This window comes from Taudactylus pleione, unplaced genomic scaffold (genome assembly GCF_031769625.1).
Source record: "Taudactylus pleione unplaced genomic scaffold, aTauple2 ptg000040l, whole genome shotgun sequence".
Classification (NCBI taxonomy): Eukaryota; Metazoa; Chordata; class Amphibia; order Anura; family Myobatrachidae; genus Taudactylus; species Taudactylus pleione.
In genome coordinates this window covers 25,716,796-25,743,433 of record NW_028284442.1, presented here as the reverse complement: position 1 = coordinate 25,743,433, position 26,638 = coordinate 25,716,796, and the positions used below count along the sequence as shown (strand labels likewise).

At 48.8% G+C, this 26,638-nt stretch overlaps 1 protein-coding gene across 1 annotated transcript in view; it reads right to left on the bottom strand.

Annotated features, from left to right (window-relative positions):
* Positions 1-966: 966 nt before the first annotated feature.
* RPA1 (replication protein A1) overlaps positions 967-26,638 on the bottom strand; it is a 93,661-nt gene continuing 67,989 nt past the window's right edge. Inside the window, exon 17 of the mRNA XM_088454948.1 lies at positions 967-2,159. Coding sequence (XP_088311074.1) covers positions 2,049-2,159 — 111 coding nt within the window. The 3' untranslated portion in view covers positions 967-2,048. The remainder of the gene's footprint in view (positions 2,160-26,638) is intronic.

The window sequence follows — 26,638 nt, the reverse complement described above, 5'->3', positions numbered from 1 at the left end:
AAAGATGCACTCAATCTGCACCAGAGACACCGGGCTGTGAGTTTAACTGTATAGGAATTAGTTCTAGGTATGTACTAAGTCGCAGATGAAGCACAATACTTGGCGTGAAAAAAAGTCAAGGTCACTGCATCATAGCACTTCATTTAGATTGACTTCTTCGCATACCGATGTACAAGTGTCGTATATTAAAACAATCAGCATAATCACGATAAAGCAGTTTTGTTGCATCACATCGAGACTAAGATGCATATTCGAGCGTGAGACACCTGGCACAGAGTGGCACTGGACCTGCTGCGCAAAAAACAGCTGCTTGGCGTGACAGCGGCAATAATATAGGGACACATCTGTACAAACCATGGAGTTGTTTATTCTTAGCATTTACTATTATTCTACTGATAAATCTTGTGTGAAATACATTCACGTGGCTATATAGATACCTTCATATACACATTTTAACCTTAAAAGCTGTAATGATACATGAGTACTACAGAATGGTGCCTTGTTATAGATACAAGACAGCAGGCTGCTCAGTGATAGCAATGTCGGTGGTATCTGCTCTGTTGTACTGCCCAATATACAATGTAAGTAATCTGTAACAAAGGGGCTGTTTTTGTTGCACTCAAGACTGCTATGGCCAAGTAGGTTTGTGGTGGCAAAAGACGTGAATATAATGAAGGCCCCACACAAGCTACTAACATCAATTGAAGCATCCCACTAGCAGAATTACAGTTTTCCAGGCAAATTCTAAATCCTGCTTGGTTTCGGAGGGCTGTGCACGTCAATAAAAGCATAAAATGATGCTGCCTCAGCTATTTATGACAGTGGAAGCTGAAAATCCTATCTTACAGCAGGAAATGGTAATAAGCCTGGGAAATGTCAGCTTTGCCTGCCTCATTTTGCTTGCACCTTTTAAGAGAAAATTGATTGCTTTTTATAAACCAATTTCATCAACAAAGCAAACACACATGCAAAAAACTAAACTTTTTATTCAGCTCAGAGAATAAAAAGGTACATTTTCCACTGACATAACGGTGTTGATTAATTCCATTACAAAGAGAGGGCGGAAGAGAAAAAAAAATAAAATATACAGCAGCTCAAAATATAGGTAAATGTTCTGAATGTACAGACAGAAAACTTCTGCAATTACATACTGTCAACGAGTAGAGTAAAAAAGCACAATATTAATTTAAATGAAAAAAATAAAGCAAAGCTTTGTAGTTGGCCAGATTTCCCCAGGGGCCAGAGAGTCAATGCTTATCAGAGCTTCTCAGAAGAGACAATTTTGATTAGTATCAGGACCATCTGACTCAGTCTATTAAACCCCGAAGGAAAGTCTTCAGATAGAAAAGATAGGTCTTTGATTAATAATTCTCCATATTGTTATTCCAGGCATTTGCAAACTGTATTGCACATCTCCCCACTGCAAACGATGGCACGCAGCGAAGTCAATGAGCCCCCGGACTTCACAAGAGGCCTGGCAGCCACTGAGCAACTATAAGCTTATGGAACCTTCCAGAGGGGGTGAGAGAGGGTGTGAGTGGGCATCCAATTGCTCAGCAGTGCCCAATTACTTCCATGGATGCTAATTAAGTCCCGTTTAAATGTAATTAAGCTTTCTTGTAAATTAACACGAGAAGAAAAATCTCAGGAAGGCAAGAATGAGAGCTTTAATTAGATAAACATATTTACAAAAGTTGCAGGCGAAGGTTCAAATGTCACATTACAAGTGCTTTCCTAACTAGTGTCTGCAGTACCAATATGTATAGAAGCACGTGACTTGTGCTGCATGAGACCATGGCTTGTGTCTGCCATACTGAAGGAAGAAATGAGCTAATAACTGCAGCAGGACCTCTAAAAAAAATTACATATATATTGCTTCATATAGTTAGAATTGTTCCCCTGGAAATATAGATAGAAATGTTAATGTTAACAGGTTTTAGATATGAGCTGATGCAGCTTAGGGAAGTCTCAACCATTATCATAAATCTATTTGCTGTTTTATTTTCTCCAGATCTGTTCTTGGGAGTGATGGTTCTATTGTCCGTACATTAGACTCCTTGAGCGGCAAGTTTTCTTATATTCATGATAATACGTCTGGAGTATTCTTTGTGATCAACTGGTTTCACATCCATAGCTGTTGCCTTGATACGGGATTCATCCTTCAGTAGGGGGGAAAGAAAAACAAAAAGAAAAAAGTCACTTTTTATTAGGGACCTGTAGCTCTGTGTTATATTTGTGATCACAGCATTTCACTGGATGGCTATCGATGTGCCAACCTGATTTGACTAAATATTGCTAAAAAAACAAAACCACCCAGTAACCCTAAACAGTGAATACTACAACTGTATTTGCTTCAACCACTTTGGATGCTACACTATATCACAGGGTGCATTTTAGCAAAATATCACTTTACATGTCATGGCCTTTTGTGCTTTCCAGAAGCAATGAATTAGTGCAGCTCAGGCACCACCGAATTGTGCAGCAGACAGGAACCTCTAGTTGTCTGGGAGAAGCAGAATATCCTCTTAAAAGATATATCAATGAACTAAATTAACATCGTCACTAGAACACAATACTCTATATGTGTGCACCAAATATCTGCCCAACATAAATATCTACTCACTAAGTAACATGTCTATACATTTATTATCCTAGATCCTGCTGGCTTCTCACTCTGTCATGTTTGTGTCACTGATCTTAAGCCGGATATATTCTCAATCACCTTGTCAACTGCCCAATAATGGTTATGTTTTCAGAGTACCTGCTCATGTAAAGTCATCTAATTCATGAACCAATTATATCCATACCGAAAACTCTTCAAAATAGGATGTAGTTTATAGTCCGGCTGTTGGGATGCCGGCGCTCAGAATATCGACACATCAGACATCCTGGCGCCAGCATCTCGTTGGTAAGTATTGGGGATAGGGGGGAGGGTTGGGGAGAGAGGTTAGAATACTTACCTGCAGGTCGGGATTCTGACCACCGGCATCCTGTACCCAATCCTTCAAAACAATGTAGAGCACTTGATGAACACATTCAGAAAAGGATTTATAGAGCTCCAGCTAAATGTCTTTTCCTATATTTGCCAATAATGGACCAACTGATTGGAAGCCTGCAACACTCTCTGCAATATATAGCAGGATGTAAGCTAGTCACAACAGCCCATATAAATGCTTCAGATACTTGTGCAGCGGTGCTTACGGACACGATAAAGAGAAACTGCAATGAACAAGGATTATATGCCTGACACCAATCTACACTTCGGCAAGGCACATGTACCGGTTCTTCTAATGGTGTGGAACATGCACTGATCACGTCTGCACAGAGATGAGAGAATAATGGTGCTACATGAGACAACAAATAAAAGTGCAGGATGGAGTCAGGCTGTGCACCAGGAGGTATAAGCAGCATACATTATATAGATTCAGGTCAATCTAAACTTTATATGGGTCAGATGTTAATAGGGGGAATTATACTTCACTTGCTCTTCAGGTTGCCAGATTGCTCTTTTAACGTTATATTCATATAGAAAATATTCAATAATCAGCTTTAGAGATTAGCAAAGCAAATTAATTTGGAACTATACACAAAAAAAGAAAACATTACATAAAACAAGTAGAAGCCCAGATTATTCACATTTAATGTGCAGTTGAGAGGCACTTTGTTTTGCAGACTTAACAAGAGAGCAGTGGGAGCCCGATAACTAGTTGGCATGTTATAAAATAATGTCTTTTGTGTCAGCACTTGGGAGTTGTACAAACGCAGTTTGAGTAGGAATAATTGATGTATAACACGGCCCTATTTTATTATATTACAGTGTTTTAAGAGTCACGTGTCCCATTTTGTAATGTAATCCTATAGTGAGCACAAATTGCCTCACATAAACCTTCAATAATGGTGAACACGTGAATTAAAAGCAATGGGCAAAATATTCAGCTCTCCTAAGGCCACATAATACTGAACGGGGAAATAGAACATAAGTGGCAGAGGGGCTTACTGTACCTTCCAGACACAGTAGTGCAAACAGGTATACAGATGTGTCCACATGCATCTTACCTCCATGCGCTGCAAGTCATGGTAACGCGCGAGAGCCGTGCAACTCAGTAGCGCCAAGAGTCTTTTCGTGCAACTTTTTACCTTCAAATGCATCTTATTTGCAAAGCGATGTGAATAGGACATGCAAGCAACTTCTGCTGATTAAAATGAAATGCTACATGTGTGCTACTGCAGGGGTATCTGCATGCAAAATGCTAAGTTACACAGTGTTAGCGGCTGTGAGACTAACGTCGCATTTCGCATGCAGATACACATTTGAAGGTAAAAAGTCGCACGAAAAGACGCTCTGTGCTACCGATAAGGCATGGCGCACCTAGAAGTAAGATGTATGTGGACACATTGGTAGATGTCTATTTTTTGTGCCATTTCAAGAATAATGAAACACGACCAATGATAATGAAGCCGTCTTAAGGTGCCCACAGACATAGCGATGTGCACACGATGAGCCGATGTGTACGATTTCCCTTGAAACTCTCCCCGGTAGCTCTGCACACGATTTGGCGTCCACTCTTCATACCATCTCTCCTGCATCCAGACTTTCACAGTGCATCGTGTCCTAGATTGTCAGATCTGCCCTACTGCACGGCAGATCTGACGATGCGATGTGCGACCTGCGGGGACGCACATCGCATCGTGATCATGAGTGGGGACTCGTGATTTGGCCATATTTGACACGATCTGTCGTTCCGATGTGTCGGAATCGGCCAGATTGTGTAAAATATCGCTATGTGTGTGGGCAGTTCTACTTATACAACTGATCCTGATAGTTCAGAGCAAGTGTTCGCTTTTAGGAGCTGTAGTGTCCTTCACACTAAAACAGCTGTGACAGGTCCAGCGAATCATTGCATCTTCATGGCTGCCATATACATACTTATGACGTGGGTTAGCCAAGCAGGAGATGAGGAGACTAAGGAAAGTGAATTCTCCCAAGTGCCTCCCTATCGTCTATTCCATGAGACCCAATTTTCAGCACTGTACCTATGATCTGAGCGAGTATACAGATACGCTGCAACTGGAGCTGCATTAATGCTCAGTATGTTCCACTGCAGAATGCTGTTTAGTCAGTCTGTTCTTGTGCACGCAATGGTTCAATTATTCTAAAGTGTCCTGCTGTGGGATGTTTTAAGGTCAGTGCTTCTTTAATTATACAAATTGCTGTTTGTGTGGAGCTTTCCTCAGGGAGAATATCAATTAATCTAGTATCCCAGTGTACTGAGGAACGTGAAGGATTTTTGTCATATAAGAGGTACGTGGGAAAACTGATGGCTATATAAAAGGCATGTGGAGCAGTATGATGGGCATTTAAGGGACAAATGTGGAAGTCTGAAGGCATGTTGGGAGGGCAAAACAAATTATGATGGGAACCAGAAACAGTGAAGTAAAACCGCCAAAATTTTAAATGATGGACCCTGGGGCCCACATAATTATGCACTTGGTGCGATCACTGTAGATCTTTATGCAAAAGGACACATCAGTGCGTCATGGTGTACAAAGCCTTTGTCCACCAGACAGTTATTTACCCAGTAGATCTATCCAGGACAGCATTCAATATAGATCACCCATGTATCCGAATGTGCTACTAAATAGAAAATGTATTTTACCTTCCACCCTTTTGGTCTATAAGATGGGTACACACCTGAAAGATTTTGCTCAAAATGTGTCTGTTAGAGATGCATTAGGCTCTGGAAAGTGATAAACTGGAAAGTGATAAACTACCAACCAATCAGCTCCTAATTGTCATTTTTCAAACACAGCCTGTAACATGACAGGAGCTGATTGGTTGGTAGTTCATTACTCTCCAATTTATCACTTTCCAGAGCCTAATACATCTCTGACAGACACTTTTTTGAGCGAAGAAACGATCTTGAGAATATCAGATTTGGATTATACATACTAAATTATCTTTAAGATACAATTGATAATGTCTCTCATTTGACTGCGTACACGCTTCTACAATGTCGTACAGATTAATGGACCCGCATACACACTGCAAAATGGCCACAATATCGGTACAATGTTAATCGCATATTTTAGGCAGGCTGGAAGAGTCAGTCATCCGATCAGATAATTGGTGCTCACACGTACACACTATACAATTATCAGCTGATTGTTGCAATAATTACATATTGTGTAACCAACTTAAGTTTCTGGCAAAGGTATAAAGATTAAATCCCGACAGCGGAAGGCTGGCAGAGGTGAAGATCTCGACTGCGCTAAAGGTAAGTATAAACTAACCTAGCACCCGCCCCCCTAACCCTCCCTTAGGGGTGCCTAACCCCCCCCTTCCCCGCTGCGTAAATCTAAGTCTCCTGGGAGGGTGCCAAACCCTAACCTCCGCCCGGGGGTGCCTAACCCTAACCCCCCCTTCCCCTAGCCTAACCCTCCCGGGAGGGCTGCCTAACCCTAAGTTGCCCCCCGGGAGACCCTAACCTAACCTTCCCCCCCCAGCGGCTGTCCTCCGCACCCGGCTTACTTTCGGTCGGGATGCCGGGCTCCCGACGTAGGTAAAATGACAGGTGTCTGGATCTTGACGCCTGTCATTTAACCTTGCTGGGATTAGACAGCCGGGAAGTCGGCGGTTGGGGGAAGTCGGCGGTCAGGACTCAGTCTGTCGGCTTCCCGATTGCTTCCTTCCCTCAAGTAAGTCAAATGTGACAGTTTCTTCCTGCAACATCTCATCTATTAAGCTTGTTGAACAAACTGATGAAATACTCCCTACACTTGATGTCTCCTAAAAGTCCTTAACTTTTAAAGGGCTGCCATCTTCAAGCCTGTAGCTTAAGCATGCCAACTAAAGCATGTGGAGTTATATAACTGGATTTGGAGTGGACTTTGGCCCACACTCCACCTTAAATTAAACAATTCCTCAAGCACTGCACCCCATGCATGCTACTACTCCGCCCTCCTGCAATTTCACCTAGTAATGTATAACTTGTTCTGTGATTCCCACACTGTATATTACACTTCTACAAATTGGTCATCCTGCCCACTGTAACCCATGTAGTGCTCCCCAGATGGCTGCTTTGCCTTGAATTTTCATGGGCAGGATGAAGAAGTGGAACAGTTTATTCAGTGGGTATCTTGTTAGTCATTTTCCATTTTCCCCTTGTATGTCTTACCTTCCATGTATTGCTTATCTCGTACATTGTAACCTATACAGTGAGCCAAAGATGGGTAGAATGAAAATCGCGTGGCTCTGATTATTTTGTAAGGATCATGTATATTGCTTTAGTAGCTACCCCCTTTATATGTGATCTCTTCCAGGCATTGCCTATTCCACCCGGTATACCCTATGTAGTACACAAGAGATGGCAGCATCGCCTGGTATCTTTGTGGATAGGATGAATAATCCTTGGAATTTATTAAACAAAATGGCTGCCTCATCTCCGTAATAGGTTCTGTATTGTTTGCAACTCTTTCTTTGTTTAATGATCATGGTTTCTGTTCATAGTTTCTGTATTTTCTGCAAAGCTAAATCTCTGTATTATGATTTCTGTAAAGGATTTTGCATCCTTTTGGAGAAAAGCGTTATATAAATAAAATTATTATACGGACATTTATATTATACCTGCAAAATTCACCCTATGAACTATCAATATATTAAACTGAAAGAAAAATCTGAACATGCTTTTATTACATTGGTAAATTGCCATGATATACAAAAGAAAGTTCTTGAGCGGAGGAAAGCCAAAATCTAGTCATTACTATGTAGACAAGCCAAAAGTGGTAGCTCATATGATGTCACCTAATGAATTTCTATTAAACTAATAGAGTAGGTGGTACTTCTGATTAAAGCAATTAAAATAAATCTTGGAAGCTGCAGAGATAAAAACAACTGGGTAAAATTGACACACACATTTGTAACTTGCAGCAATCTGGAACATTACACTCAGCCCACACATGTACCAGAAATGTGGAGCTGGAAGAGTCTGCCAATGCTAGGTGCCCTTTCCTGGAAATTTGTTGTTGGCTTAACCATTTTAATACACAGAGACAAAACTTACACAATGCTGTTCTTCGGAACAGTGCTAGCGTTTGGTATAAAGTGTTTTTTTATTTTTATTTATTTTTTTAACGCACTTTGGGAACGGCCTTTTATCATATTAGAGAAGTACAATACATCTTCGTGCATTGGTCAACTTAGACACTAAAACTTGTATCATATTAGCAGAGGGAATTTTTGGAACGGATGTATAGGGACAAACATAGCATGCTGTGAGCATCCCATTAAAGTAGGCAGCGTGGGAGTAGCCAAACTATCCACTAGCTGCATCATCACCTGAGACAAGGAGAACACCCAAGATGGCTCCTGTACGGGGGCTGGTAAACTGGACTGGTGAGGTGATTCTTCATAACAGACAGCACACGACCATCTTGTATAAAGTCCTGAGGGGACAAGCCCGCCAAACAGGATTTACATAAAACCAGCAGAGGCCTCAAATCTCATGTTTCCCTTTACCTTTTGACATATCAATTAAAAAAAGGTAACAATGTAATGTGACAGCTTTCACAAATAACTAATAAAAGTGAAGTACAAAAGAAAATATGAGATATGGTAAGAACTTACCTTTGTTATCTCTATTTCTACGAAGTCCATAGGGTTCCACAGGATACCTTGGGGTATAGGTGATGACGTCAGGCATTGGGCACCATAGAGTTAAGTTTTCAGCCTCCCAGGATGCACTAAGGTCCCCCTCCTATACCCCGCCCCCGAGCCAAGGCATCTCACAGTTGCGTACCAAGCCATAGGCCGGAGGAGGAGAAGGAAGAGAGAGAAAAAAGATCTGGACACACACACAAGAATCACATTCTCACCAGAGGGAGACTGAAAAACCGGTGACCAGAGTAAAGCCCATCTGCAGCACAGGTGCGACAGGGCGGGAGTCCTGTGGAACCCTATGGACTTCATAGAAATAGAGATAACAAAGGTAAGTTCTTACCATATCTCATATTTTCTACATCAGGGTCCATAGGGTATCCACAGGATACCTTGAAGGATACTGCTTTGGGACATCCCCAAGGGTGGGGACGCTCCTGTGCTGAAAGGAGAATCCGCCGCCCGAAGGAAGCATCCTGAGAGGCAAAGGTGTCAAACGCGCAATACCTCACAAAGGTATGGACAGAGGACCACGTGGCAGCCTTGCAGATCTGGACTGCAGAGGCACCACCTCGAACTAACCACGAAGGACCCACAGACCTAGTGGAAGGAGCCCTCACAGAGATGGCCTTCATGAAGATAAGCTTCTAAAATTGCCATACGAATCCAACCTGCCAAAGTTTGCTTTGAAGCAGGCCAACCCTTTTTACGGAAGTCAGAGAACAAACAAGGCGTCCGACTTCCGAAACGAGGAAGTGCGGTCAACTTAAATCCTTAAGGCCTGCACAACGTCCAAAGTGGCCTCACCCACTGAAAGGTCGGGTGAGTTAAAAGCCGGCACAACGATTTCATCGTTGATATGGAAACGCGATACAACTTTGGGAAGAAATTCAGGACGAGTTCGCAGCACTGCCCTGTTCCCATGAAAAATCAGGAAAGGGGGTCTACAGGATAGAGCCCCTAAGTCAGAAACACGTCTGGCCGAAGCGATGGCCAGAAGGAAAATTGTTTTAGCTGTCAGCCATTTAAGGTCCACTGAGCCCAGTGGTTCAAACGGCGGTCCCTGGAGAGCCCTCAGGACCACAGCTAAATCCCAAGGCGCCACCGGTGGAACAAAAGGCGGCTGATTTCGAAGAACACCTTGCATAAAGGTGCGCACATCAGGGATTGCAGCAATCCTACGATGGAACCAGAAGGACAGGGCAGACACCTGCACCTTCAGAGAAGCAAGGCGAAGCCCATGGTCTAGTCCCGCCTGTAGGAAAGCCAACACTCTAGACAAATGGAACTCCCGAGGTGCATAACCTCTCAGCCGACACCACTGGAAGAACGTATGCCACACACGATGGTATATTCTTGCAAAAGGCCGGCTTCCGAGCTCTTAGCATAGTTCGTACTACAGAGCTGGAAAACCCCCTGGTCCTTAACATGGCCGTCTCAACAGCCACGCCGTCAAAGACAGCAGAGTCAGGTCCGGGTGAAGATAAGGACCCTGAGACAGTAGGTCCGGTCGCAGCAGCAACCGCTGAGGACTGTCCACTGACAGACCCTGAAGGTCTGAGAACCAGTGCCTCCTGGGCCACGCGGGAGGCATCAACAGGAGCGTTCCTCCTTCCTGATTACCCGAGGAAGAAGGGAAAACGGAGGAAATAGATAAGCAAACCGGAACGTCCACTGGACGGACAGAGCATCCACCAGAGACGCCTTTTCGTCTCTTGTGCGAGACCCGTACACCGGCAACTTGTTGTTGTGCCGAGACGCCATGAGGTCGATCTCTGGAAGACCCCACCTGTCCACCAGAAGTTGAAAGACGTCCTGGTGCAGGGACCACTCCCCCGGATGAACATCCTGGCGACTGAGAAAGGCCGCTTCCCAGTTGAGAACTCCCGGAATGAATACTGCTGATATGGCCGGGAGATTGCGCTCCGCCCAGACCAGAATGCAGGACACCTCTACGAGTGCCGCCTGACTTCGGGTTCCTCCTTGACAATTTATGTAGGCCACGGTTGTGGCGTTGTCCGACTGGACCTGCACGGGGTGACCTTGGAGAACCCGCTGTGCCTGCTGGAAAGCATTGAAAATGGCGGGGAGTTCCAAGAAGCTCCGTTTCCGCCTGAGTCCATCTGCCCTGGAACAAGTGTGGACCCGTGACCGCTCTCCAGTCCCGGAGACTAGCGTCCGTAGTCAATAGGACCCAGTTCTCCACCCAAAACGGACGACCACCAGGCAAGGGACAGGCGAACCTCCGGAGTGAGCAGCATCGTCTGGGATTTTAGATTCTGAGGCAGTCCATTCCATTTGGACAGGATCAATTGCTGCAGAGGTCTGAAGTGAAACTGGGCATATTCCACCATGTCGAATACTGACACCATGGAGCCCAGTAACCTCATCGCCGAGTGTAGAGACACACAGTGACTCTGCAAACAACTGCGCACCCTCAACTGCAAGGCAGAGATCTTTTCCCCCGTCACAAAGATCCTTTGCTGACTGGAGTCCAATAAGGCTCTGATGTGCAGAATCCTCTGAGACGGGATCAGGGTGGACTTTTGCCAGTTTATCAACCAGCCGTGGCGTTGCAGTACTGCAATCATCAGATCCAAGTGGCGTAGAAGGAGCTCTGGAGACCCTGCTACCAACAAACGGTCGTCTAGGTACGGCAGCAAGCGGACTCCCTGCAGCCGCAGGGATGCCGCCATGACCGCCATAACCTTGGTGAATACACGTGGTGCTGTTGCCAGGCCAAAAGGTAACGCCCGGAACTGAAAGTGATCGCAAACCTGCGGAACTGTTGGTGACGCAAAAGAAAAGGGACATGCAGGTAAGCGTCCTGTATGTCCAGCGACACCATGTAATCCCCAGGTTCCAGCGCCAGAATAATGGACTGTAGGGTCTCCATCCGAAACCGCGGCACCCGCAAGGACTTGTTGAGGGCCTTGAGGTTGAGAATCGGACGGTACGACCCATTGGGTTTCTGCACCAAAAATAGATTGGAATAGAAACCCTGGCCCCTCTGGGAGAATGGAACAGGCACTATAACTCCAGCCTGGAGCATAGTGTGCAAAACCTTCCGCAGTTCCATGGCTTTGGTCAGGTCTAAGGGCAGACCCGTGGTGAAGAATCGGGATGGGGGCCTGTGCCGAAAGGAGAGGGCGTACCCGTGAGAAACCACCTCGTGAACCCAAGTGTCTGTCGTAGTTGCCGACCAATACTGGGCGAACTGCAGCAGGCAGCCTCCCACTTTGGGATCCCCCCAAAGGGAGGCCCGGACCGTCAGGCCGCAGGCTTGTCATCAGACTTAGGGGCCGGACGTCTGGTACTCCAGGCCTGTTTCCTGGGCTTGGCCGATCTCTTGGGCCCAGCCTGTCTGGGAAAGGACTGTGCCTTAGGCCTACCCTGGGCCCTATAAGGCCGAAAGGACGACGTACCCAAACTGGAAGGGACCGCAGCAGACGGGAGACGTGCAGACTTGGCTGCCGCCAGCGTGGACACAATTTTGTCCAGATCCGGACCAAAGAGGACTTCTCCATTAAATGGCGAAGCTTCCAATCCCTTTTTGGAATCGGCGTCCGCCTTCCAGGATCGCAACCATAAGGTGCGACGAGCAGCCACAGCTGCCGAGGAAATGCGAGAAGTGAGGGTACTAATATACAAGGCCGCTTCATTGATGTAAGTGGCCGAATCCCGGAGATTGCCTATCAACTCTGTTCAGCCGAACAGTCGGAATCCAAAGACGCCTCCAAACTATCGGCCCAGCGCTCCATAGCTCTGGGTACCCAACATAATGCCATAGCCGGTCTGGATGCCCCCCCGCAAGGGAATAAATGGACTTCAGGCAGATCTCCACCTTACGGTCTGTAGCATCCTTCAAGGAGGGCATGGGCAATGTGGCACTTCGGACTAGGCGTGTCACATGAGAATCCACCTGAGGAGGGGATTCCCACTTAGAAAATTATTGTCCGCAAACGGATAAGCCACCGCTAAACGTCTTTGAGGCTGATACCGTTTGCCAGGATGTTTCCACGCCTCCTCTAAATGGTCTACTAACTGACCCGAAAGAGGAAACACTGTGGCGTCACCCTTAATATCCTTGAAAAAGGCATATTTGGACTTTGACATCGGAGGATCATCAACCTCAATAACTAAAGGCCAGGAATATAAACCTTAGACTTAGCGTCCGACTCTTTAGTACGGGGAGGTTCTTGGTCAGAAAGATCCAGAATCTCCCCATCATCGGACGTCCCGTCGTCATCCTCATAAGGAGCAGTCGGAAACGCCACCGGCCGCAACACAGACTCCCCTTGTAACACGTCCGACAAATGCTGTACAGAGCTTGTCAGCGAATTAACCCATGCAGGCTCCTGAGAGACCTGAGGAGGGAAAATAGGGAGACTGTGGGGTACCATCAGTTGTCTCGGGAACCCCTGCATGGGTGACGACACCACCGACTGCTGGGACAATCCCATCAGAGAACTCAGGTTGCGGAGCTAACTGGCCCACTAGGGTTGTAAGCGCTTTGGCGAAACAAGCCCAGGGCGGCTCCCGTACCGGAGCCGTGACAGTAATTGGTCACGCCAATAAAAAACACTGCCGACATAGCCCCTCCGCGCTACCCTTCCCCTCCGCTATAGGTACCTTGCACGTAGTACACAGAAGCTGGAGAGGAAAATCACTCTCAGACATGATGGCAAGTATGTGACCCCTCTCACTGATACTCATTATAGTGGGAGAACCGCCCTGCAATCACCGCACCGCAAGGGCTTTAGCAGAAGAAGAGCAGGGACAGTGAAAAGGCTGACAGTAGAAAGTGAAAGTACAGGCAGCAGAAGCTAGCAGCAGTCACATAGAATGCAAAGAAATTAATCCCTGCACTATCAGCGCTGATCCTCGACTACACAGACAGCCTAATTCAGACCCGCTCACGAGCGCAGGACACTCGCAAGCGGGTCGATGGTGCCCTAATGCGCACGACGGAGAGAGCTCCGTCGTGCGCATGCGCGAGACCCGCATAGCGACAGCCAAGCTGTCGCTCGTGGTCTCGCACCAAAGGGGGCGTGCTGTCGATGGTGACTGACAGCACGCCCCCTTTGGTGGGCGTGGCTGCCAGATGGAGGCGTTCCCATGGGAACACCTTCCGTCTGGAGCCAGCCCCACTGACATCAGTAGTGATGTCAGTGGGAGTGATTTTGGCTCTGATAGAGCCAAAATCACTCCAGGGCTTGCGGCAGCAAGACCCTACCGCAGGGTCTCGTCGCAAGCCCGATGGTCGCGATGGTCTTGACTGTGTACAGGGAAGGCGCGGTCCCCTGGCATGCAATTAACCCATGGGACGCCGCAGCGCTACCGCTCAGCTGCGGTCCGCTGTCCCAGGGGGGTAGTGGAAGCGCAGGTTTGTTGCCTGGCTCCACGCTGCAGCCAGTCCTAGGAGCCCCCTGCCTGGGGACTCAGGACCATGTTTCAGCGGGGACCCACAGCGGGACCCCGCTGCTTACCTGCTGCCCCCCTTGAATCCGACCATGGTCCAAAACATCTGGGGTCACTGCTAGCTATGACCCCAGATGCTTACCAGCATCCCCGGATCAGTACCGGCGTTCTGGTACCGGCGGGGGTGTAGGGAAGACAGCATGGACGTCAGTAGTGACTGTCCATGCTGTACTTCCAGATGGGCAGCCATAGCTGCCTTGAAGAAAACTTCAGGGGCTAATCCTTAGCCCCCCTCTAAACAGGTGCTTCGACTCCGAGCTGGGCACCAACGAAACTGATATGCCTTTGCTCGGGGGCGGGGTATAGGAGGGGGACCCTAGTGCATCCTGGGAGGCTGAAAACTTAACTCTATGGTGCCCGATACCTGACGTCATCACCTATACCCCAAGGTATCCTGTGGATACCCTATGGACCCTGATGTAGAAAAAATCCCACTCACCTGTAACAGAGGGATGAAGAGAAAAAACAAGAGATATGGTAAGAACTTACCTTTGTTATCTCTGTTTCTACGAAGTCCATAGGGTCCACAGGGTGACCTTGGGGTATAGCTGGATCCTGGATCCTCGGGCACCACGGAGTTAAAGCTTTTAGCTGCTCCCAGGATGCACTTGGGTCCAACCTCCCCTATACCCCGCCCCCGAGCCACAGGCACCTCAGTTGGTAAGCAGCCCAGGCTGGAGGAGGAGACGAAAGAGAGAAGGAAGACTGGAACACACAAGAACCATACTCACAGAAATGGGAGACGGAAAACCGGTGACCAGTCACAGAGCCCATATGAAACCAGGTGCGTCAGGGCGGGTGCCCTGTGGACCCTATGGACTTCGTAGAAACAGAGATAACAAAGGTAAGTTCTTACCATATCTCTTGTTTTCTACTTCAGGGTCCATAGGGGTCCACAGGGTGACCTTGGGGATGTCCCAAAGCAGTCCAACTAAGGGCGGGGACGCTCCTGTGCTGATAGGAGAACCCGGCGCCCAAAGGATGCATCCTGAGAGGCAAAGGTGTCAAACGCATAGAACCTCAAAAAGGTCTGAATGGACGACCAGGTGGCCGCCTTACAGAGCTGAACAGCAGAGGCGCCACGGCTAGCAGCCCAAGAAGGGCCCACGGTCCGAGTGGAATGAGCCTTAACAGAGGCTGGAACAGGTAAACCCTCCTGCATATAAGCCTCAATAATAACAGAACGAAGCCAACGGGCTAGAGTCTGTTTGTTGGCAGGCCAACCACTCTTGTGAAAACCAAAGAGGATAAACAAAGAATCCGACTTCCTCACAGAACTAGTCCGGTCCACATAAACCTGGAGTGCCCTAACAACGTCTAAGGAAGTCTCCCCAGCCGAAAGATCAGGTGACTGAAAGGCTGGTACAACAATTTCCTGATTAATGTGGAACCTGGAAACCACCTTAGGCAGGAAATCAGGACGAGTGCGAAGCACCGCTCTGTCCTGATGAAAAATCAGAAAAGGGGGACGACAAGAAAGCGCCCCCAAATCTGAAACCCTCCTGGCAGAAGCAATTGCCAAGAGGAAAACAGTTTTAAAAGTTAGCCACTTGAGCTCCACTGACTCCAAGGGCTCAAAAGGAGGACCCTGTAAGGCCCTAAGAACCACCGCCAAATCCCACGGGGCCACAGGTGGCACAAAGGGAGGCTGGATTCTCAAAACACCCTGGAAAAAGGTGTGTACGTCCGGCATAGCAGCGATCCTGCGCTGGAACCACACCGACAGACCAGACACGTGTACCTTCAGTGAAGAAAGACGTAATCCTAAGTCCAAACCGGACTGAAGGAAAGCCAGAATACGCGAAACTCGGAACACCTGGGGATCATAGTTTCTGGCCTCGCACCACTGAAAGTAAGTGTGCCACACTCTGTGATAGATCCTCGCGGAAGCAGGCTTGCGCGCCCTCAGCATGGTGGTAATAACGGAGCTAGAAAAGCCCCGAGACCTCAGGACGGCCGTCTCAAGAGCCACGCCGTCAAAGATAGTCGACCCAGATCCGGGTGAAGACAGGGCCCCTGAGACAACAGGTCCCACCGTTGAGGTAGGAGGTATGGAGCGTCGATGGACAGGCTCCGCAGATCGGAGTACCACGGCCTTCTGGGCCACGCTGGGGTCACCAGGATCAGTGTGCCTCCGTCCTGTTTGAACTTGCGCAGGACCCGAGGCAGCAGAGATATCGGATGGAACAAGTAAGCCAGTTGAAACAGCCATTTCACCGACAGCGCGTCTATCAGACTTGCGCCTGCGTCCCTTGTCCTTGACCCGTACACAGGCAGCTTGTGATTGTAACGGGACGCCATCAGGTCCAGCTCTGGCAGCCCCCACTTGTCCACGAGTAGTTGGAATACCTCTGGATGAAGCGACCATTCCCCGGGATGCACATCGTAACGGCTGAGGAAGTCTGCCTCCCAATTGAGGACTCCTGGGATGAAAACTGCCGAGAGAGCTGGAAGATAGCGCTCCGCCCAAGCCAGGACGCGGGACACCTCCGACATCGCAGCTCGACTGCGAGTCCCTCCCTGGTGATTGATGTACGCCACCGTGGTGGCGTTGTCTGACTGCACCTGAACGGCCCTTCTGTGAAGAGCGGTGCCGGACGACTGCAGGGCTCTGTATACTGCCCGCAGTTCCAGGATGTTGATGGGAAGAATCGCTTCCTCCGCCGACCAACGACCCTGAAGTGACAAGGAGCCTGTCACCGCACCCCAACCCCGGAGACTGGCATCTGTCGTGAGCAGAACCCATTCCGGGAGACAAAAGGGGCGCCCCTCCAGGAGATGCGCTGTCTGCAGCCACCAGGCTAGGGACAGACGCACCTCCGAGGACAACACCAGCATCTGAGAGCGGATCCTGTGTGGCAATCCGTTCCATTCTGAAAGAATCAGCCCCTGCAGGGGCCTGGAATGGAACTGGGCAAACTCCACCATGTCGAATGCCGACACCATGGACCCCAAAACCCTCATCGCAGAGTGCACAGACACTCTGCCACTGCTCAGACAACTGTGAATCCGCAGCTGTAAGGAGGAGACCTTCTCTGGAGTCAGAAAAATTCGTTGCTGACGAGAGTCCAGCAGGGCCCCCAAATGAACCATCCGTTGTGATGGGATGAGGGAGGATTTCTTCCAGTTGATCAACCAGCCGTGCGCCTGTAGACAAGCGACCGTCAGGTGGAGATGCTGGATCAGTACCTCCGGGGAGCTTGCCAGCAAGAGGAGGTCGTCTAGATACGGTAGCAACCGTATCCCCTGGCTCCGAAGGTGAGCCGCCATGACCGCCATCACCTTGGTAAATACCCTTGGTGCCGTGGAGAGACCAAAGGGTAGAGCCCTGAATTGGTAGTGGTTGTGGAGAATAGCAAACCGCAGAAACCGTTGGTGCGATGTTGCTATAGGCACATGGAGGTAGGCGTCCTGGATATCCAGGGAGACCATATAATCCCCCGGTTCCATCGCCAGTATTATGGAACGCAAAGTTTCCATCCTGAATTTGGGAACCCTGAGAAACCTGTTCAGGGACTTCAAATTGAGGATGGGGCGATGAGAGCCATTGGGTTTCTGCACCAGAAACAGCGTAGAGTAATACCCCATCCCACGTTGAGACTGTGGTACGGGTATAATGACCCCCGCCGTCAGCAAGGCCTCTATGGCTTCCTGAACCTGCAAGGCCTTGGTTTTGTCCTGAGAAGGACTTGTGCAAAAAAACTGGCAAGGCGGCCTGTGCCGAAAAGACAGGGCGTACCCCTGGGAGACCACTTCTCGCACCCAGGCATCCGTGGTGGTATTGTGCCAACACTGGGCGAATTGAAGAAGTCGGCCTCCCACTCTGGGGTCCCCCAGAGGGAGGCCCGTCCCATCACGCAGAAGGCTTATCTTCTGGCTTGGAAGAAGGGCGCCTAGCACTCCAGGCTTGCTTCTTTGGCTTTGAGGCGGTCTTGGGTGCGGACTGCCTCGGGAAGGACTGACCCTTTGCCTTGCCCTGAACCCGAAAGGAACGAAGCGCCGAGCTCCGGACCTTAGCAGGTGTAGTAGCTGAAGGGAGGAAGGCTGACTTGGATTTTGCCAGGGTATCCAGGTCCGGACCAAATAGTAATTCCCCATTAAAAGGTAAGGCCTCCAAGCCTTTCTTTGAATCCGCGTCTGCTCTCCAAGACCGCAACCACAAGGATCTACGAGCAGACACTGCTGCCGCCGAAACCCTAGAGGTCAACAGGCTAGCATCCAAAGATGCTTCTCCAATGTAGGAGGCGGCATCTCTCATCTGTCCTAACAACGCCCTCTGGACGTCCGGAGATTCATCCGTAAACGTGTCCTCCAAGGCGTTGGCCCACCCCTCAATGGCCTTGGCCACCCAGGAGATGGCCATGGACGGCCGGGCTACAGCCCGACAGAGAATAAATAGACTTTAGACAAGTCTCCACCTTCCTGTCCATAGGATCCTTCAGCGAGGATATAGACGGCAATGGCAAAGTAGCACTCCTGATGAGGCGTGTTACATGGGAATCGACTGCAGGCGGAGTTTCCCATTTCTTACAATGCGCTTCCGGGAATGGATAATTGGACGCCAAGCGTTTCTGTGGCAGGAAACGCTTACTGGGCGTCTGCCAGGCCACCGCCATGTGATCAGTCAACTGATCAGACAAGGGGAACGCTGTAGAAGTAACCTTAGCTTTTTTAAAACTAGGATACCTTGACTTGGGAGCGGGTGCCTCATCCTCAATCAGAAGAATAGCCCGCACCGCCTTAACCAGAGCCCGCACATTGATGGAAGACTTAGTGTCTACCTCCTGGACTGAGGCATCTGAGGCTGAGTCATCCTGTACCTCACCATCATCCGAGAACCCCTCAGAATCCGAAAGATGCGCAGCCTGTGCCATGACTGAGCGTTTAGACGCCCTGGAGGGCACGTCACTGCGCAACATCGACTGAAAAGCCGAAGATGCTGCCGCCAAATCTTGGACAGTGTGGGAAAGCGCATCCACCCAGGGTGGAGGAGCTGTCACAGGAGCCTGAAACGGCACCACAGCCGGCTGTGCCACAGGGGTGGACTGAATATACATTGGCAACCCCGCATAGGGACCAACAGGCTGAGACCCCGGGGGAGTCAGCAATAATTGTGGGACACCCGGGGAATGGGGGATGGCAGGCTGGGCCAACGCCCTAGTAGGGGCGGCAGTCGGGACCGACAGACGGTCCGCGATGGACACCAGCACCTGGGAAAACATCGCCCATGGTGGCTCCTGCGAAATGGGAGGTTTCGACGTACCAGGGACCGCCTGGCACCGTCCGCACAGGCCGTCCTGTGACAAATCCTCCCTATCCACTCCTGCAGAACAGCGCCTGCAGGAGAACAATGCTGGAGCCCCGGAGTGCTCAATCTCCTCCTCAGACATGACTTAGGAAGAAAACGTGCGCACTCACCAGTGTGCTGAACAACAGCCCACAATATGGCACCGTGTAGCACACAACTGTATGTGACGGACCTCACAAATACGTGATCTATATAGGTGAGGTCAGTAGAAACACCCTTCCCCCGCACACCTGTAGGGCTTGTAGGAGAAGGAAAGGGATAGGTACAGGCTGACAGTAAGTAGAAAAAAGACACAGGACAGGCAGCACTAGCAAAAGTCACATACCATGCAGGAAGATATACTCACTGCACCTTTCCACTACAATCAACCTCCCAGATTCAGTGTCTGGGAGGGCTATAGCGCTGTGTACACTGTCCTTGTCGGGGGAGAGGTACACAGGGGGACCGGTCCGCGTGCTCCCTGAGAGTATCCACGCTGCCAGTAAGAAAATGGCCGCTGGAGACCTCAGAGGAGGAGTGGCCCGAGTAGCTGCAGCTCAGCGACGCCAGACTCCGAGCTGAAAGGCGCGCTGAGCTGAGGGGAGGAGCCGCTGACAGGGAAGGCTTCCTCCCCTGGCTAGCATATTTAACCCCCAAGGTTGCGGCATCCCGCTTGCCGCTTAATTACCCTGGTGGTCTAGTGGTCTGGCGGGGTATGCCTCCGATGGAGGGGGGGCCCGCCGCCACCGCCCCCGGTCCGTCCCCTAGACCGGGGGCATGGGACTGCATATGAAAGGCATTACCCGCGCACCGCCGCTAATCAGCGGTGCGCGGCTTACCTGATCTCCCCGGCGTCTTCCGGCAGCAGTCCCGGGGGAAGCCAGAGTCCGGCTAGTACAGACTCTGGCTTCCCCCGCCGCGATCCCCAGTTCAGTGCTGGCGTCGCGGCGCCAGCAGGGAGAAGGAGCGGCAGCGTGGGCGTCTGTACAGACAGCACATCGCTGCCGCTCTGGAGAAAAAGAAAAAACTGTAGTCAAAAAATAAATAAATTTAACTAAGTTAAAAAAGCTTTAGGGGGCTGCTCCTGCAGACCCCCCCCGCAGGGTGACCCGACTCCGGCCGGGCACCATCTTAAACTGAGGTGCCTGTGGCTCGGGGGCGGGGTATAGGGGAGGTTGGACCCAAGTGCATCCTGGGAGCAGCTAAAAGCTTTAACTCCGTGGTGCCCGAGGATCCAGCTATACCCCAAGGTCACCCTGTGGACCCCTATGGACCCTGAAGTAGAAAAACAGTGATAGTTATAACTGACAGTTAAAAATAAAAGGCAGTATCACCCAGCAGCTAGCAAACACCGTCACATACAATGCATATGTAATTTAGTTGCAATAGACTGAATCAACTACTGAAACACAAGTCTTGGTATCATATAGAGCACTATATACCTGACCCAGAGGAGAGGTATACAGGGAGACTGACCCAAAACCTCCTGAGACCAAACAGCTTCAGCAGAGCACAGATAGTGGACTGTGAGTCTCATATGCACGAGGAGGGTAGAAGGAGCGACCCAGACGAAGAAAAACCTTTGATGGATCTGCGACTGGGTCGGGGAAGAAGCTGCCGTGGGAGAGCCTACCTGCCCTAAGCTGCGTAAACTGACCGGGTACGCTGGCCTCATGGCAGGAGAAGAGTCTGCTGCCGACGTCAGACGATAAGGCCCCGGTGGTCTAGTGAGGGAGCAGACGGCCACGGGCCCTCACTGCAGCGGCTTTCGGCGCGTCTCCAGTGACAGAAGCAACGACTGCCGCGCGACATTCCCTGTAAGCGAAGAATCGTCTTCCCTAACATCTCGGTGCTTCCGGTTGAAGTCCAGACCGTAGAATCACTGCTAGGAAGCTCTGCCGTGACCCACCAAAATCAGGAGACGTCACTGGTGCGGCACGGCGGAGGTAGACTGAGTCGCAGTGCAGGAGTCTTAATTCAGACGCTCAGCACTGCTAACTCAAAAACATAGAAATAAAATAAAACAAACTTAAAATAAAAGTTTTGGACTACCTGAGCAGTCCCCTGTTACAAAGGTGCTTCTGAATCCTGCTGCACCAAACGAACAACTGAATGCCTGTGGCCAGGGGCACATGTGGAGGAGGACCTGGGCCATCCTGGGAATTGAAAGCTTAACTGTTTTTTGCCTGGATCGCTCCAACACATTATCCCTATGGTATCCCTGTGGATTTCTATGACCCTGAAGAAACAGGGTTTGCTTGCATATTTTTTTTTTCCTTGGTATCCAGTTAAACCGAGTTAATTACAGCCGAAAACGTTTTCTCACGAAAACATAGGATCTGCAAAAAGTCGGACAAGGTAATTAGCCGCAGCTAATGCATACCGACCTAAGGGGTGATTCAAATGTTTCTCGCAGGCCCTGCTGGTCTTCTGTACAAATAGGCGCCCGATAGAGCAATTAAATTGTTTCTCCGTTCAGGCGCCCATTAGTACTTAGTGCGGCTACAAGCACTGGGTTTAGCCACGCAAGGTAGCTAAACAAGTCTCATAGTGGTTATGGTACCCCAAAAAAATAAACAGTTATGGTAGACTTACCTAGATAACTCCTTTTCTTCAAGGTCCATATTATGGTTGGAAGACCAGGCACCAAACAGTTAAAGCTTCTGCTCCCAGAATGCCCCAGGTCCTTCCCCATATATACCCCGCCCCTAGCCATAGGACTTCAGTTTAGTTAACACACCTCAAGGCAGGAGCAGGAACGAGGAGAAGGAAGAACAATCGTACACCAGAAACACACTTACACAAGATGAGGGAATCCGTGATCAAAAGAAAAACTTACTCCTACAGCCAGGGTGGGTGCCCTGTGGACCTCGAAGAAGAGGCGTTATCTAGGCAAGTCTACCATAACTCTAATTTTCTTCTTCGGGGTCCATAGGGATCCACAAGGATACCATGGGGATGTCCTAAAGCAGTTCCCATAGGGCGAGAGACGCTCCTGAGCAGAAGGGAGAACTCGTCGCCCAAAGGAAGCATCCTGAGAGGCAAAAGTATCAAAGGCATAAAACCTAAGAAAAGTGTGGACAGAAGACCACGTGGCTGCCTTACACAACTGTTCAGCGGAGGCACCACGACTAATTGTCCGCGCCCTATCAGACCGAGCAGAATGTGCTGTCACAGTGCTTGGGATAGGGAGATCAAGCTGTGTGTACACCTGAGAGAGAGTCATACGTAGCCATCTCGCCAGAATCTGCTTATTAGCTGGCCATCCTCGTTTGTGAAAACCATATAATAGCATTGGATTTTCTAACAGAGTTTGTACGCTCCACATAGATATGGAGAGAGCACGAACTACATCCAAGGAGGCTTCACCTACACAAAGGTCTGGAGCAACAATTTCTTAATTCACATGAAAACGGGACACTACCATTGGAAGGTAACCCTCCCTTTTACGAAGAACAGCTTTATCCTGGTGAAAAATCAAAAATGGAGAGCGAAAAGAGAGATGCTTGCAGAGTCTCTGATTTGGCAGTGAAGAAATAGCAAGAAAAAGAGTCTTTGCTGTTAACCACTTCAAATCCACAGAGTCCAAAGGTTCAATTGGGGAAGTTTGTAGTCCCTTAAGAACCAAAAGACAAATCCCACGGTGCTACCAGTGGAACAAAAGGAGGCTGAATTCGGGAAAACTCCTTGGAAAAAATTCATAACATCTAGTAATGAAGCAATCTTCTTCTGAAACCAGACTGCGTTCAGAAACCTGCACTCGCAAATTGTACATTCATAGACCTTTGTCTAATCCCACCTGAAGAAAAGACAGTACCCTGGAAATCCTGAATATCTTAGGTTCAAATTTCCTATGGGGACACCACTGACCAAAGGAATACCAAACTCTAATAGATGTGGACAGAGGCAGGCTTCCGTGCCCTAAGCATCATTTGAATTACAGAGCTGAAAAACCCTTTTGCTCTTAGGATGGAAGATTAAAGACCCATACCATCAGAGCCAGAATAGGCAAGTCCGGATTTCGGCAAAGACCCTGCGTTAGCAGATCCTGTCACAGAGCAGAGGTTCTCAAACTCTGTCCTCAGGACCCCACACAGTTCACGTTTTACAGGTCACCAGGCAGGAGCACAGGTGTATTCATTACTGGCTGACATTTTAAAAGATCCACAGGTGGAACTAATTATTTCTAATTATGTTTTCCAAGTCTCCTGTGAGGAGAACTGGAAAACATGCACTGTTTGGGGCCCTGAGGACAGAGATTGAGAACTTCCATAGAGGAAGAGGATAAGGACTGTCTATGGACAGATTCTGTATGTCGGTGAACCAATGATGTCTGGGCCAAGCCGGAGCCACCAGTATTGTTGGGAGGAAGGAGATCGGAGGAAAGATACGCCAGCTTGAAGTCCCATCTTACTGCCAGTGCATCCCCGAATGCTGCCGATGGGTCTCTGGACCTGGATCTGTACTTGGGAACCTTGTGGTTGTGGCGTGATGCCATGAGATCCATCTCCGGTAAACCCCATTTGTTTACCAGAAGCTGAAACACTACCGGATGGAGAGACCACTCTCCGGCGTGTATGTCCTGGTGACTTTGGAAGTCTGTTTCCCAATTTAGCATTCCCAGTATGAATATTGCAGAGATGGCCGTAAGATGACGTTCTGCCCAAATCAGAATCTGTCACTTCTTTCATGGCTGCATAACTGCTTATGCCTCCCTGATGATTGAGGTAGGCCACTGTAGTCGCACTGTCGGACTGGATCTGGGCCGGCCTGCCCTGGAGCAGGTCCTGTGCCATGATCAGTGCTCTGTATACTGCTAGCAGTTCCAGAATGTTTATTGGCAGATTACTTTCTTGATTTGCCCATCTTCCCTGGAAGGTGTGAAGACCCATCACGGCCCCCCATCCACGAAGGCTGGCGTTCGTGGTGAGAAGCACACAATTTGGGAATCCAGAATGGGCGCCCTTAGTTTAGATGATCCTTTTTCACCCACCACAGGAGGGGGAGTGAGATGGATCCTCTGAGACCTTATAAGATGATGCTGTCCGTTCCACCTGGAGAATTTTTGTAGAGACCTGGAAGGGAACTGGGCATATTCCACTATGTTGAAGGTGGACACCAAGGACCTGCATTGCTGAGTGAATGGATACCCTCTGATTGCAGAGCAATTTGCGCACCCGCAATTGTAGAGCCGAAAACTTCTCCACTGGTAGAAAGATCCTTTGTGCCATGGAATCCAGTAGCGCCCCCAAATGTACCATCTGCTGTGTTGGAGAAAGGGAAGACTTTTTTTCAATGGATTATCCAGCCCTGCTCCTGTAGACAGGAAGTGGTCAGCTGGAGATGATATTGCAAAACCTCCATAGACTGTCAATATCAGGTCGTCGTCCAAATATTAGTATCCTGACTCCTCCTGTGATGAGCAGTCATGACCACCATTATCTTGGTAAACACCCAAGGGGCTGTGGACAGACCAAAGGGTAATGGTAATGTTGCTTACGAACAGCAAAATTCAGAAACCCTTAGTGGAATAGTGCAATAGGCACATGCAGATATGCATCCTGTATGTCCAGGGAACCATGAAAACCCCATATTCCATTGCCAGCATAATTGACTGTCGAGTCTCCATATGGAACTTGGGCACATGGATGAACCTGTAGAGTTTTCAGATTCAGAATAGAGCAATGAGACCCATTTAGCTCATGAATCAAAAACAAATCTGAGTAATAACACCTTCCTTGTTAGCTAAAGGAATCCGGGATTATCCCCCCCTGAATTTAGCAGGGCATGAATGGCCTCAATAGGATCTGATGGGGGAGTTGTGCAAACAACCTTCTGTGGAGTAACCCTTTAGAAAGGTATCACGTAAGAATCCCTAGTAGGGATGGGAATTTCCCACCAAATGCACTCTCCATGTCTTTTTGGAATCTGGAACAGTTTACCTGGAGTGTTCCATGCTTCCTCCATAAACTCAGTGAGCTGTTCAGATTGAGGGAATCCAGCCTAAATCACCTTCTGGTGTCTGAACACTAGGCTTTAGGAGCTGGTACTTCATCTTCTATAATGAGGATTGAATTAACCGCCCCTGCTAGAAAGGAACATCCACTGATAAATGACGCTCCTCCTCTCCGAGATAGGCTCGAGGGAGAAATCTGTATATCCTCTGCCTCCTCAGATGATATATCATAATCTGAAAGCAGGGTGGACTGAGAGGATGATGCAGTATATGCTAAGACGGCTGATGCCTTATTCGCCTGTAACATCTGCAGATAGGTAGATCTAAAAGCCAGATTCTGGACTGAGTGGACATAACCCTCCATCCTGGAAGGATGTATGGGAAGAGGAAACATAGCAGGCTGTAATCAATGTGGATAATCATAAGTGGGAGGCAGTGTGGGGGCTGATAAGCGATTCACTAACTGCGCCATAACCTGAGACCAGGAGGACATTCAAGGTGACCCCTGAACAGGTGCTGGCGAGGTGGACTGTTGTGGTGTATAAATCAAAACACAGTCCATCCTGTATGAAATCTTGAGAGGCCAACTGCACAGGATTTACATGAAACCATCACAGGGACAACAGCCTCCTGTTTACCCTTGTCCTGAGACATGAGAAATACTTGCAAGCAACCTACAACCAGTTTAGGGTTAACAATGCAATGTGACCATTTCACAGATAAAAATAAATGTGAAGTACTCTCTAACCCCTATACACCAGGTAGTTGAGGGTTATGAAAAAAAAAAATATATATTTTTTTTTTATGGCAGAGTTATCATAAGTCACATCAAATGCATAGATTTGCTAAAGGGCATTAAAACCAACTACCTAAACACATAAGTTTGGTAGGATCTACATGCATATAAATATATTTGAAAATGGGCACTAAATCGTAAACACATTTGTAGGATATAAGTGCAATGCATACAAATATACTTACAAATCGACACAATCAACTTATACAAGCAAAAAAATTGGTATGATTCCAGTGCTATATACCTTGGTCCTAGGACAGAGGTGGCCAACCCGTGGCTCTCGAGCCGCATGAGGCTCTTTTCAGCTTCTAATGCGTCTCCCGGCTCGGCAGACCCCCATTATTACTGAGAATACTGGTCTCTGAACCATCAGACACTAAAGAAGCCTCTGATTGCTTCAGAGGCCAGCGTTCCCAGTAATGCAGTGCGCGGGTGACGTCACGACGATCCAGCAGGCGGCGGAAG